The sequence below is a fragment of the Camponotus floridanus genome, unplaced genomic scaffold (assembly GCF_003227725.1).
Source record: "Camponotus floridanus strain SB8 unplaced genomic scaffold, Cflo_v7.5 scaffold58, whole genome shotgun sequence".
Classification (NCBI taxonomy): Eukaryota; Metazoa; Arthropoda; class Insecta; order Hymenoptera; family Formicidae; genus Camponotus; species Camponotus floridanus.
The window spans coordinates 168,070-181,822 of NW_020229747.1; the positions used below are offsets into that span (position 1 = coordinate 168,070).

Here is a 13,753-nt window from a genome sequence, read left to right on the forward strand (position 1 = left end):
TAATGTATAACAATCACGGTTTGTATCCCCTTCCACACCTGCACGCAGCCACTATTCCTTCTTGCATGCACATACGCACGTTGGTGCTCCACGCACACCGACAAGCCAATTGGAGAACCAAGTCTTTATAAGTAGGAGCCATCCGCGTCCTCAGGACTTACTCCCTCTCGAGAACGTGCCACGATCGGCAACCGATTTTCAGAATAGTTGCTGAAAAGTTACACAACGCCGATCGGGCCGCTCTTACGTTCAACGCACAATATATACATATATACGCGAGTTTCTGTGGACCACGAGGATCCAAGAGTTTCAGGAAGCAGAAAGGACCGCGAGATGACGAGCGCGGACGATTGAAAGACAATTTTTGCCGAATGCATTGGAATGTAAGTCCACTTATTTTTCTTTACATATTTTTACCCTGTAAAATATGCAAGTATTAATGAAAATTTAGACTTTTGATGATCGACATTTTTTAAATAAAGAAAACTGTGTGCAGATCGCGCATAAGGACGTAATCTTTCGGTTTCGAAAATTTCAAGTTGTATAAATTCGAGATAAATTTTTATTAGCGAAAAGTGACTAAATTATTGAATAATCAGGGGGTTGTATATGTGCGGAAACTGCTATAGCATTACTGGACAGATGCTTGAGAAATCTTCCGATAGTCAGAGAATATACATTTTATTTTAAATAAACTTTATTTATCTGCTTTTTTAAAAAAATATATTGATGGATCTTTAATAAAAGTCTTAAAGAGAGAAACAATTTATATAAATTTGAACATCTGGGCGTTACTATAAACAATTTACACAGCCTCATAATGATTATGTTGGATAATTGAAATTGATTCAAAGATTCTACTTCGATAATAGATAATTTAAATGAAATTTCTTGTATTTTGCGTATCGAAATCATTTTCACGATAATGTTATAACATTTTTAATTTATGTACTTTACGACATATTTTGCGTAAATATTAAAATATTAAAATATTTTCATTTTATTTTCGGGAATAAAAAATGTAATATTCTTAACCACATCCTTTAATTTAATTAATTTGTTATTTAAAATAAAATCTCAATCAAATACTAGTATCAATATATATATATATATATATATATATATATATATATATATATATATAATGTATAACAAGATATCTCTAGAGATTCTGTACTCTGGATCAATATGTATCACATTGCCAAAATTAAACAAGATGCAAATTAATATTTCATTTTTACATATCCCAAAATAATTTTATTTTATAATTTTATTTTGTAATTTTATTTTAAACGGATTGTTAATCCATAACAATGGCTCACCATTTTGTGACTGATAAAATACTCTCGTAAAGTAAATAACAATAATTATAAAGTAATAATAGTAATTATAAAGTAAATAATAATAATTATCTAATAAGTAATAATAATTATAAAGTAAATAATAATAATTATCTAATTAAATCTTTGTCTCCAAAGAAATTTTAATTCAATTATCAAAATAAAAAATACGAATACTTCAAAGTTCTTTGGAATTGCTTGATGAGCGTGAATATGTTATCGTTACATATCGTGACATTATACATAGTCGCCATATAACTGTTTCACTCGGTCACAAGCAAAGTATACTTGCAATACAATACTTGTAACATGTCCACAATGTAAACGACCGTCGCCGAAATATTCTTGGCTCGATTACGAATTCGCGTCACGATCCAAACCACTGTATTTGGATCGACATTCCGCGATTCGCATGCTCGGCTCAAGCCGGTCGATCGATTCGTTGTTCGATCTTGGCATTGAAACTGATCGGCTAAGAAGTAGCAGCTCTGTTTGCGAGTGCGTAATGCATTATGTACGCCCATGCAATCTTGTAATCTGTAGATGGCAAGAGAGCCTTAACTGAAACACCGGTCCCGAAATTAATTTTTGGCCTGATGCGTCAATAAAAAAACACTTCACGTGCATCATGTTATGTCAAGTAAAATGCATGCAAATTTAATCTTGACGCAATTTTATAATGACGTAACCGTTACTTGACAATTAATATGTAAAATATATATTCAGATCAAAACTTGCACGATCAAGTATAACACGAATGTTTATCATGAAATATATCAAGTAATAATAAATAAATAATACCATAGAATAATATGTTTTCTTTTCGAAGAATGATTGTTAAATTAGTAGAAGAAGTGTAGGAAATTTCATTTAAAAAATTTGCTGCATCAAAAGTGTATTAATACAGATATTATTAGGCAGATTACCTAAATGTAGTTTTTTTAATTCTCCCTAATGATAAAAAAATAACCTTTTTGTGCAATATTCTGTTGATTCGTACAATATTCCCAATTAATTTCCAAAGTGCAGAATTACGTATAAATATAAAATAATAATGGGCAATTAATTATTACAATTTTAATGCGATGTAAAAATAACTTTCACATTATATAAACTTTTAAATGATTCACTATAGAAAGAAAGAAATTAAAAATAAAGAATAAAAAATAATCTTTCTAGAAAAACACAATTATATAAGAAGAATTAACAATTTTTATCTTCGCATATTTATGGCGTAAGAAATGTTTCCATTACTAATATTTTAACAAGTAAGCTTTATGAGAGTTTATACGACCAACGCATTCAAGATAAACAGTTGCCGGGTAAAGAAAAATTTCAAATTGATTTATGGCAACTGTACACGTATATTTTACATCTTTTCATGTAGAGAAAAATGTTTGATAAATTTCTGCTGTATATATTATTATTTATGTAGATTTAGTATATAATTATATTGAATTATATACATATATTTGTAAATTCGGAAGTAAAATTCCAAAAGTTATAAAGTAAGAATAAAACCGGACAAATGTCCAAGTATAAAATAACATTAGCCATAAAAATAGTAGGAATTTTTTACGCATCAATACAATTCAATATTGTCATTAATTACATCAAACAAGGTCTTCGCTACAAACACATTAATTCTCATTGATTCACCACCAGTTATAATTATACTCTATTTACGTCAATGTTAATTCACATCTGCGGCTTTCTCATTTTCTCAGAAATATTCATAGAGCATATATTCACATTTCACAAAGAAGGCCTTGACCTCTATGTGCAAATCTTATGCCAATGACAAATTACGGGATATTTATATTATTATGGGAATAAATGAAGGGGAGAATGAGAAAAGACGTACGGGTAAAGATGAGAAGCCAAGGGGAAAAAAGGCTTGCGCGATGCAATTTACAGGTATCCCTTTAATTGCGATGCATCGCTACGTGAAACAATGCTATTAGTCACAAAGAAATCCATGGTAATCATTGACAAATGTCATTATACGTTTTTACAACGCGACGCTACGCATCATGATGCTGTTTTATCCATTCATGTGAAAAATTTATACTGTACTTACGTCTACGATGGCAACGTAATAAAATATTTTGTTTTAAGAAATATTAGCGAATAATCTACACAAAATCACATGCATTATTCTCGTATTAGACTTGTATGTTTGAGATAAAGAGAGAGATTTATTTAAATAAATTTTTATATCATATGAGAATGAACGATATATATTTAATATTTTTATAAAGATTATATCCCTCAATCTCATAATAATTGAATTTTATAAAGTACATAATTTTAGAAAATTGATTATTCTAGAGTGAAAATGTCGTGAAAATTCTAGTGAAAATTTGTGTATGTTTGTGTGTGTATACACATATTTCTATCAAGTTTTATAATGCTTGGAAGTATACTATATTTCATGACAATAATTAATATATACATAATTAATATAGTTTTATTACTACTAAAGATTCGTCTTATTTCTTAGGTTCCATCAAGTAGTGCAAAGTTGTATTATGCTGAATAATAAAATTCATCTAAACATTAATAATACTTGGACAAAAAAATGTGCTGTAACAGTATTATTTTCTCTCTTTCTAATAATATATAAATATAAAATAAGAAATTGGAAACTAAAAACCATGAGGGGAAGTAATTGAATTTAATTATAAATTATATATAGATATATATATTCGAGGAAAATTTTTCGAATAAGAAACAACTTCGTAACATTTAATAATCATATGATAGCCCAAGTCAATGTTTCTTTTTCTTTTAGTAATTATGTAAGTCATTACGCATATCATGCATAAGACTTTCCATCATTTCCACGCCATTGCGTGCATTACCAGGGAGCAAAGCTGGTTGGCGGGAGAAGAAACGACCTTGCTACTTTCAACGGCAAGGTTGCACTTATGCCGTACTTGGGTTGTATGCATGCCATCATAACAACTCAGGTTCACTGTACCGAGTCGCATAATCTAAGACTACCCTTGCTACCCTTTTCTTTAGCAGGGTGTAACATATTGTATCTTGAATGGCCTACATATCTTGAATAGTTTTTATTTTTGTTTGAATAAACATCTACACATATGGAGGATCTGTGTCAAAAATTTAAAAAAAGTTGTTTTTTAATCAAATTTGTTTAGTAAACTTGAAATCAATTTTTTGTTGCAGACTTTTTATATAGTATTATTAATGTGTGTGTATCTTCAAATGCTTATAATCGGAATCTAAACGAAAAAAGTGATAAGCACACGTAGAGCGCTCTTATCCTTCGCTATCCATAAAAAAATGATGGAGTGATTCAAGTAAATCCTCGATCACGTAAAAAATATAAAATACTCAAGAATCGGGAAATGCAAACTTCTCTATTATCTGCTAATTTTCTATTATTGTACCGTTATCAACGATATTTGACGACAAGGTTAAATTCCAATAATATTCCAATACATTCCAATGTCTTGAAATTCCACGCGATTAACAAGCGTCATCAACGAAGACTCCAGTGATTTTTATTCGAGGTCATTAGCTTCGTTTCGCGTGTACAGTTATCCGAAACAAACATTGCTTTAAAAAAAAACATTCCTAATGTAATCGCGTAGATATCCACATTCCATAATTTTAATAATTTAACTCTTTGAATCTAATTGTATTTAAACGCAAGATTTTACAATCAACTAATTACTTGTTCCATTTATGTACGTACAATATATTGTAACTTAGAAACACACAAGTTAAATTTACTCCTTTTAAAATAGTTATCTGTACACAAACGATATGTTTTTTGTGATAGTGTCGGATAAACATATTACACGAAATTTCATTTTATTTCTCATTATATTATATTTTACAGTCATATTTATAAGAATTTATTTATCATTATTACGTTCAATTTAAATCGAATTACTATTTTGATAATATATCAGTAATTATTATTTGCGAGGATCTCTCGATAAAATTAAAAGGCCAAGCATTTCCCTTACGTATGTTTCGTGATTAAAAGCCATGCAAGCATTTATAGCGTACATCGTTGCGATATAATGCATGCACAAAGATTAAATAAATATTTTCAAGTACACATACATAAATGCTTATAAAATCGTAAAAGATTCGATATATTAATACCATTCGGTTGTGTGACTGTGTGTTCGAGAAAAAAAGAAGAGAAGCCGGTTAATTCAGCGATGTCGATTTTTGCTAGCCGAGATATCCTTCGACGGAGGGCGAGTTAATTGCACGACAAACCGCGAGATACGGTGGGCATGTTGTCCTTGGAATGCGTTCGAGGCTGCTGTGGGTTCGTTTGCTTTATTCCCCGAAGTAGCAACCGCAGGTGGTAGACCTGTCTGAATCGATTTATAAATAAGTCATGTTACCTTCTTAACAGCCCGTCATTACTTGCGCGCATCTTCCAATCATCTGGCATTTATATCCACAGTTTAGAGTATCCGTTTACACTTGATAGTAAACGCCAAACGACCCTTCATTACGCGCACCGTGTAACAAAATGTTTGGCGATATTTCATAGTGAAATTTTGTGTAACATAAATCTTTCGTATACATGAGGGAGGTAAATTGTAAAGAATCAACACGAATGTAATGATAATAGAAAATAAGCTAACATATTATGATTAAAAATGTGTTATATTAATATTGCAATAAATACTACTCTTTCTTGAAAAAAATAAAGCAATCTTTGTATAAAGAGAAAAAGAGAGAGAGACAAACAACTACAGCAGACAGAAACTATTTATTTTCTTATTAAACCATTATTTGTTTAATTTTTTTTAAATATATATTTTCTTGATCTTTATTAGAGCAAATATTGCATAAAAAATTTATAGAATTAAATTTATAAAAATTCTATTAAAATTTGTTTTTTTATATTTATTAATAACGATGTTTACCATGCAAAACAGGATGTGTACTCTTTTGCATAATTGCATAAATGCGTTCATCATCAAAAACAACAACCATGTGAAACAGTTCTGATTAGTATTCAGAACACGATTAAAGAAGCCTACAAAATCGCGCCACAAAATGTTTTATTCAACGCAGGAAATAGCTTTAACTAAAACGTATTGTTTACAATGTAGGTCATCCGTAAAAATTCGATATAATTACATACAGTATTGTATATCGAAAGCTTACGAAGAGATTCAAGTACCTGATTCGAATGATATTAAAACACAATTTCCAGTATTTCTGTCCAAATTTTTTTAAAGCCAAAGAAACTTTGCATATTATGTATTAGATATTAATTCTATGATTAATCCTATTTGAAAACTATTTAAGTAAATTGTTAATAAACTTAATAAATACATATCGATAAAGCGTGCTCGCGCAATTAAAGCGCTACAGATAGCAAAAGAAATTAAATGCATACAATCATATTCTCTGATGTAGTTTTAATATGCTTTGTGAAATGTTCTTTTATTATCAAATAAATTGGATAATTAAATAGAAGTCGGTAGTCGTTTCTCGAAATGACAGAGTCAATAGCTCATATAATCTACATAGGAAACATGCCTAGGATTATTCATTGATAATTTAACACACACATACAAACAAACACATACATCCATTGCAACATAAACATTTTTTCTGAGCTTAAATATGGCATAAACATCTGTTTATGTATGTATACATATTCTTATTTAAATAATCAAAGAAAGAGAGAGAAAGAGAAAATCCGATTTGCGTAATATATTCATCTTACAATTAGTCATTCTAAAAAGGTAAGATATAACACAATCAACAGATTATAATAATTAATAATGTAATACTTAAAAAATATCATTGTATTGTAAACTCTTGTCTCATTTTATGAGACAAGATCATTCATTTCAATTTAGTTTTATATCAATTCAACTATATATAATATATAATATAACACTGCTATATATAATATAGCTATATATAATATAACACTGGATTTAAATATTACTCTTACTCTGCAAGTTGATAAGTAAATAAAATGTAACTAAATATATGGATAATTAATATATTCAAATCCTTATTTCTATTTTTGTGCTAACAGTAATATAGTTATTTCTAATTATTTGAAAAATCCACATATCATATATTTGACAAAAGATATCTGACAATAAAAAAATAATTAAATTCCTGCAAAGATGAGAACAAGAACTAATAGAATTTTTTGACTCTATTAATCATTGAAAGAAAATTTACATTTTTATAAACATATTTAAAACAGGCCATATAAATAATCATTTAATGTCTTTAACAGCTTATCTCTATTTTTTATATTAAAAATTCTCATTGCAAAGAAAAAAACATTGTTTAATAATTTTAGGACATAATTATTAATCATGTTAATGTTGAAGAAATGATTGTTGATTATTATGTTTTAGATACAGATAAAATTGAAAGCAAAAGATGTGGAAAACTTCAATGATACCGAGCATTTTAGCAACGCTAATCATAACAAGGCTGACAAAAGCTAGTGAGTACTACTTAATTCAGTTTCGCAAATTAAGATTATTGTGTATGTATATACATATATATATATATAAAAGAGAGACAAAAGTTTACATTCTATATACATATATTGAGAAAAAGCGTATTTAGTCAAGTTAATAACTTTTTATATATATTATTTCATTCTATTAAATTTTTTCATTCTTGTATTAAATTTTAAAATTTATGACAAAGTCAATTGATTATAAAAATCTAATATTTATTTTATGATTATAAATAAATCTAATATTTATTTAACTTGCTGAAATATGCAGAATAAATTTCAATTAGTTTTTGATGCAAATGATTAAAGAAATCTCATGGCAATCATTTGCATCACAAAAATAAATTATTTATTTTCGTGACTTAATGTACATGTATTACAGTTTTGCAGACTTATATTGCATATAAAAATGTATATTTCACAAATAAACTTGTAAAAATTTCTACTCCATCTTGTTCTATTAATATTATTGTTATTATTGTTTATTGCTAAATTAGTTTTATTTGAAATGTATAGTGAGGACGTAAAGAAAAGTAATAAAAAACATCATACATTTCATGTTCACTTTAAAAAACAATATTATTCAATTGGTTTCATATATATATAAAAATAACATCACAAGTATTATATTACTATATCTGTATTAAATTGCAGATTATTACGAGTATAACCAAAATCAGTACAAACAGAGTATTACTCCATTCAAATGTACAGAAGAAGGTTATCATGCCGATCCGCATGACTGCAGGGTTTACTATAGATGTGTGGATTGGGGCAATGGCAGCCCACTGACGGTCTTTAAATTCGAATGTGGAGTAGGCACCGTATTTTCAAAAAATAAAGGAGATATTTGCACGCATCCAGGAGATAGCGGTCGGCTTGAATGCGCCGGATCTGAGAATGAACTTGATTCGAATCTGCATAATCCTCCAGAAAGTCCTTCTCCCATATGGACAACAACAGTGAGAATAACCACACGACCGCAACAAACCGCGACACAATCCCCAGTGACTACGCGACAACCTGCAATTACGACCCAAGCTGCTACGACAATCAGAAAACCGGAAACGACGCAATCACCACTAACAAGTCGACCAACCACAGACCAACTAGAAAATAATTGTAAAAACGAACTTCAATGTACACAAGAAGAATTTTTAGCTGATACTTGCGACTGCAGAAAATTTTATAGATGCGTTGATGACGGTTACGGAAAATTTAAAAAGTATAATTTTACATGCGGTTCAGGAACCGTTTGGGATCCAGAGATTCAAGGGTGCAATCATGCTTGGGCTGTTACGAAAGGAAACTGCAAGCAAAGCTTGGAAAGTAATGTAAATTCTCCCAGTTCTCCCGGTTATCCAGGTTACCCAGGTTCTTCAGGTTCTGCCGGTTCTCCCGGTTCCCCTGGTTCCCCTGGTTCTCCTGGTTTGCCTGGTTCTTCCGGTTCTCCCGGTTATCCAGGTTATCCAGGTTCTCCTGGTTCTCCCGGTTCTCCTGGTTCTCCTGGTTCTCCCGGTTCTCCTGGTTATCCGGGTTATCCGGGTTCTCCCGGTACTCCCGATACTCCCGGTTCTGCCGGTTCTCCCGGTTCTTCTGGTTCTCCCGGTTCTCCCGGTTCTCCTGGTTATCCAGGTTCTCCTGGTTATCCAGGTTCTCCTGGTTATCCAGGTTCTCCTGGTTATCCAGGTTCTCCTGGTTCTCCAGGTTCTCCTGGTTCTCCCGGTTCTCCTGGTTTTCCCGGTTCTCCCGGTTCTCCTGGTTATCCGGGTTATCCGGGTTATCCGGGTTCTCCCGGTTCTCCCGATACTCCCGGTTCTGCCGGTTCTCCCGGTTCTTCCGGTTCTCCTGGTTCTCCCGGTTCTCCCGGTTCTCCTGGTTCTCCTGGTTCTCCTGGTTATCCAGGTTATCCGGGTTCTCCCGGTACTTCCGGTTCTTCTGGTTCTCCCGGTTCTCCTGGTTCTCCCGCTTCTCCTGGTTCTCCCGGTTCTCCTGGTTATCCGGGTTATCCGGGTTATCCGGGTTATCCGGGTTCTCCCGGTTCTCCCGGTTCTTCCGGTTCTTCCGGTTATCCAGATTCTTCCGGTTATCCAGGTTCTCCCGATACTCCCGGTTCTCCTGGTTCTCCTGGTTCTGCCGGTTCTCCAGGTTATCCGGGTTCTGTCGGTTCTCCAGGTTCTCCCGGTTCTCCCGGTTCTCCTGGTTCTCCAGGGTCTCCTGGTTCCCCTGGTTCTTCCGGTTCTCCCGGTTCTCCAGTTTCTCCTGGTTCTCCTGATTCTCCCGGTTATCCAGGTTCTCCCGGTACTCCCGATTCTCCTGGTTCTCCCGGTTCTCCTGGCTATCCGGGTTATCCGGGTTCTCCCGGTTCTCCAGGTTCTTCCGGTTCTCCCGGTTATCCACATTCTCCCGGTTATCCAGGTTCTCCCGGTACTCCCGGTTCTCCTGGTTCTCCTGGTTCTCCTGGTTATCCAGATTATCCGGGTTCTGCCGGTTCTCCAGGTTCTCCCGGTTCTCCCGGTTCTCCAGGTTCTCCTGGTTCTCCCGGTTCTCCCGGTTATCCAGGTTCTCCCGGTACTGCCGGTTCTCCTGGTTCTCCGGGTTCTCCCGGTTCTCCCGGTTCTCCCGGTTCTCCCGATTCTCCTGGAATCCCAGGATCTTCGAGTTTTCCAAACAATTCAAGCTCCTCGAACTATCCAGAGGCACCATGCTCTCCTGGAACTTCTGAAGCTTTAGACTCACCTGGTCATGAATCATCGACAGGTATAATAGAAAATACCTATATACATATATATAATATTGTTAGCAAAATATAGTGAAATATAAGCAATATGCAAATGTAAAAAAAAATATATAAAATCTTGTTTCAGATCGTTGTACAAGAGAAGGCTTTTTCGTTTATCCGAATGATTGTCGTAAGTTTTATCGATGCGTCAATGATGGCACGTCTTTTACTAAATATGAATTTGAATGCGGTGTTGGAACTGTCTGGGATTCGTCTATTCAAAGCTGTAATCACATTTACGCCGTACCACATTGCAACTATACAAGCGATATAATTACAAATAGACCTGATACATCTCTAAACGAAGTGGATAGCACCGATAAACCAGACACGAGTAAATCACCGCCCGTGCAGTCTCCAGAAAGTTCTACTATTCCATCAATATCTTCGAAACCAGAGATATCATCTTCGACTCAGGAGGCTGAAAGTATTACGAGTAAACCTGATGTGCCGCCCCAAACTACATCAGTTTCTTATTTACCACCCATTAGTAGTACATATCCATCTTCAACAATGCAAGTTAACGAATCCGTTTCTTATCTGCCTCCTGTAACTCAAACGACTACTTCTATATCTTATTTACCACCTTCAAGTACTGCAACTACAAACGCAATGTCTGGATCCACGGCTGAATCTATTTCATATTTGCCACCCGATACTAGTGCATCTACAGATACCACACCTATAACGAGTACTTTACCAAGCTCTACATCGTCCACTACTTCTTCTACTCAACCTGGAAAATACGAATGTACTGAAGAAGGTTTCTTTTCGAATTCTAGTAATTGCAAAAAATTCTATCGCTGTGTAAAATACCAATCTGGATATCAAAAGTACGAATTTGAATGTGCTGCAGGCACAGCATGGGATCAATCCATACAAACATGTAATTATATTGAACAAGTAGCTTCGTGTTTAATGGAAAATAACGAGATCGATCAAAGTGCGATATCCAGTGCTTCTCCCACGTCTGGATCTCTTGTCACGAGTAGTTCTACAACTATTGCTTCTAGTCAAATCACCGCGATTACTTCATCATCCGCAATTCCTACTACAATTACGAGTACTCCCGAAACATCTACGGAAACGTCTACGCTCGAAGAAGATAAAACGGAAGCTTCGTCAACAACAATCGTCAGTGCCGCTTCCGAAAAGCCAGAAGAAATTCAAACGCCTGCAAGTTCTAGCACGGAAAATTTACCCGAGTCCTCGTCCGAACAGCCTAGTTCCGAATCAAGCCAAGAATCATCTTCGTCTACCGAGTCACATGTATCAGATTGCACGACTCAAAAGTTAAATAACACGATAGTATGCAACAACGAAGGTTTCTACCCGCATCCAATTCGATGTGATAAGTTTTATCGTTGCGTTGATAATGGCAATGGTTTCAACGTATATCATTTTGATTGTCCACCAGGTACTATATTTGATCCTAGCATTAGCGTATGCAATTATCCTGAATCTGTTTATCCTGCAAGAGATTGTACGACTGGAAATATCCCTTCGAGCACAGTGGAATCCACAACCGAGTCTGAAACATCAGAACAATCCGTATCAACGATAATCACAACTACTAGTACTACAACTCAACAAACAGAAGAAAGCACAATTATATCTAGTACAACAACATCGGAAACTACTACACAAACTCAACAAACAGAAGAAAGCACTATCACTTCTAGCATAGAATCTACGACTACGGAAATATCAGAAAGCACCGAAAATATGACAGAGTCCACTACTGAATCAATTACTACCGTTGCAGAAAGTGTTACCGATTCCAGCACTGAACGAACTGAAGCTCCTGCTTCCACAGAATCAACAGAATCTGAAAAGCCTACGACCGAATCTCAAGAGTCTACAACGGAATCTCAGGAACAATCGACTGAATCGCAGGAGCAGTCAACGACAGAGTCTCAAGAACAATCCACAACAGAGTCTCAAGAACAATCCACGACAGAGTCTCAAGAACAATCTACAACAGAGTCTCAAGAACAATCTACAACAGAGTCTCAAGAACAATCTACAACAGAGTCTCAGGAACAATCGACGACTGAATTATCAGAGCCGACAACCAGCTCGGCGGAACCAGCAGCTGCCACACCTTGCGCTATAGGCAATTTGACTGATGAACAAATACTTTTAGTTTGTCCTACCGGCTTCCGAAGGCATCCAAATCATTGCAATTTATTCTATCAATGTACTTCCGAGGGAAGTATGGAGATCAAGATCCTCGTATTGAGTTGTCCTGAAAATACTATATTCGACGAGAAAAAGATTCAGTGTCTACCTGCAGATCAAAGCAGTGACCCGTGCACAGGTACCAAAGCAAACATCAGACTAAACAGAAGAGTGGAAAATGATGCTTTATCTCCCGTAAGTAATTCTAATCAAATAATGAACTTGTAGCGAAAATAAAGGTAATTACAATATGCTTTTTTCATATTAGGTAAAAGTATCGTCAAATCGGCTTTGTCCAGAAGAAGGACATTTCCCTTACCGACAAGGTTGCAGTAACAATTTTTACAAGTGTAAACGCGACATCCGGAACAATTTACAAGGATACTTGTACAAATGTCCCGAGAATTTTGTTTATTGGTCGGTTTCCAGAAGATGCGAACGTGCAACGCGTCTTCCAATGTGTTCGCATTTGACGTACAGAAACAAAATCGATTGGAACGACCGATGGCAAATACCAATCGAAGACTTTAATCTTTCCGCCAGAATGTTACGTTTTTCATAAATTGCTCAATCATCCGTTTTCTAGACTTGTATTACTTGTATTACTTGCTGAGAAAGATTTCGCCATAAATGTTTATAGACAATATATAAATCCTCAGGTTAATTTAGTGATTTTTAATGAAGATCTTAAATAATTGAGTATTGTAAGAATTAGTAAAATTATACTAGTGCAAGTAAATTGTTAAAAATAAGTATTAAAGGAATCGAAAATATTTTTAAATAGGAAACTTTCAATTTCAACATCTACAACATTCGTTTATCTTTCTTTTTTATTAATCAAATAAAAAAGATTTTTGAAATCTTTGTAAAGCTTTTCTAAAATTTTGTTAATTCTGATACAAAGAATTATATTTGCTAGCGCAATATAATCTTAATTTTTAATTTATA

General features: G+C 34.0%; 1 protein-coding gene across 2 annotated transcripts; it reads left to right on the forward strand.

The window, feature by feature from the left end:
• Positions 1 to 184: 184 nt before the first annotated feature.
• Positions 185 to 13,537, forward strand: LOC105256899 (flocculation protein FLO11). 2 transcript variants are annotated; one of them, XM_025412825.1, is made up of 6 exons: positions 185 to 383; positions 7,733 to 7,824; positions 8,497 to 10,602; positions 10,710 to 12,583; positions 12,632 to 13,000; positions 13,074 to 13,537. In XM_025412825.1, exons 2-6 carry the CDS (start codon positions 7,758 to 7,760, stop codon positions 13,365 to 13,367), a joined length of 4,710 nt encoding a protein of 1,569 aa, XP_025268610.1. In that variant the 5' UTR covers positions 185 to 383; positions 7,733 to 7,757; the 3' UTR covers positions 13,368 to 13,537. The 2 variants fall into 2 exon arrangements, with proteins under 2 accessions (XP_025268610.1, XP_019884832.2); XM_020029273.2 differs by having other exon boundaries at positions 10,710 to 13,000.
• Positions 13,538 to 13,753: the final 216 nt, after the last annotated feature.

Excerpts from the sequence above, each read along its gene's own strand:
- LOC105256899 (XM_020029273.2), top strand. The coding sequence starts at position 7,758 with ATGTGGAAAACTTCAATGATACCGAGCATTTTAGCAACGCTAATCATA. Across the intron at positions 7,825-8,496 it reads AACAAGGCTGACAAAAGCTA|ATTATTACGAGTATAACCAA; the intron begins GTGAGTACTACT and ends ATTAAATTGCAG. Across the intron at positions 10,603-10,709 it reads TGGTCATGAATCATCGACAG|ATCGTTGTACAAGAGAAGGC; the intron begins GTATAATAGAAA and ends ATCTTGTTTCAG.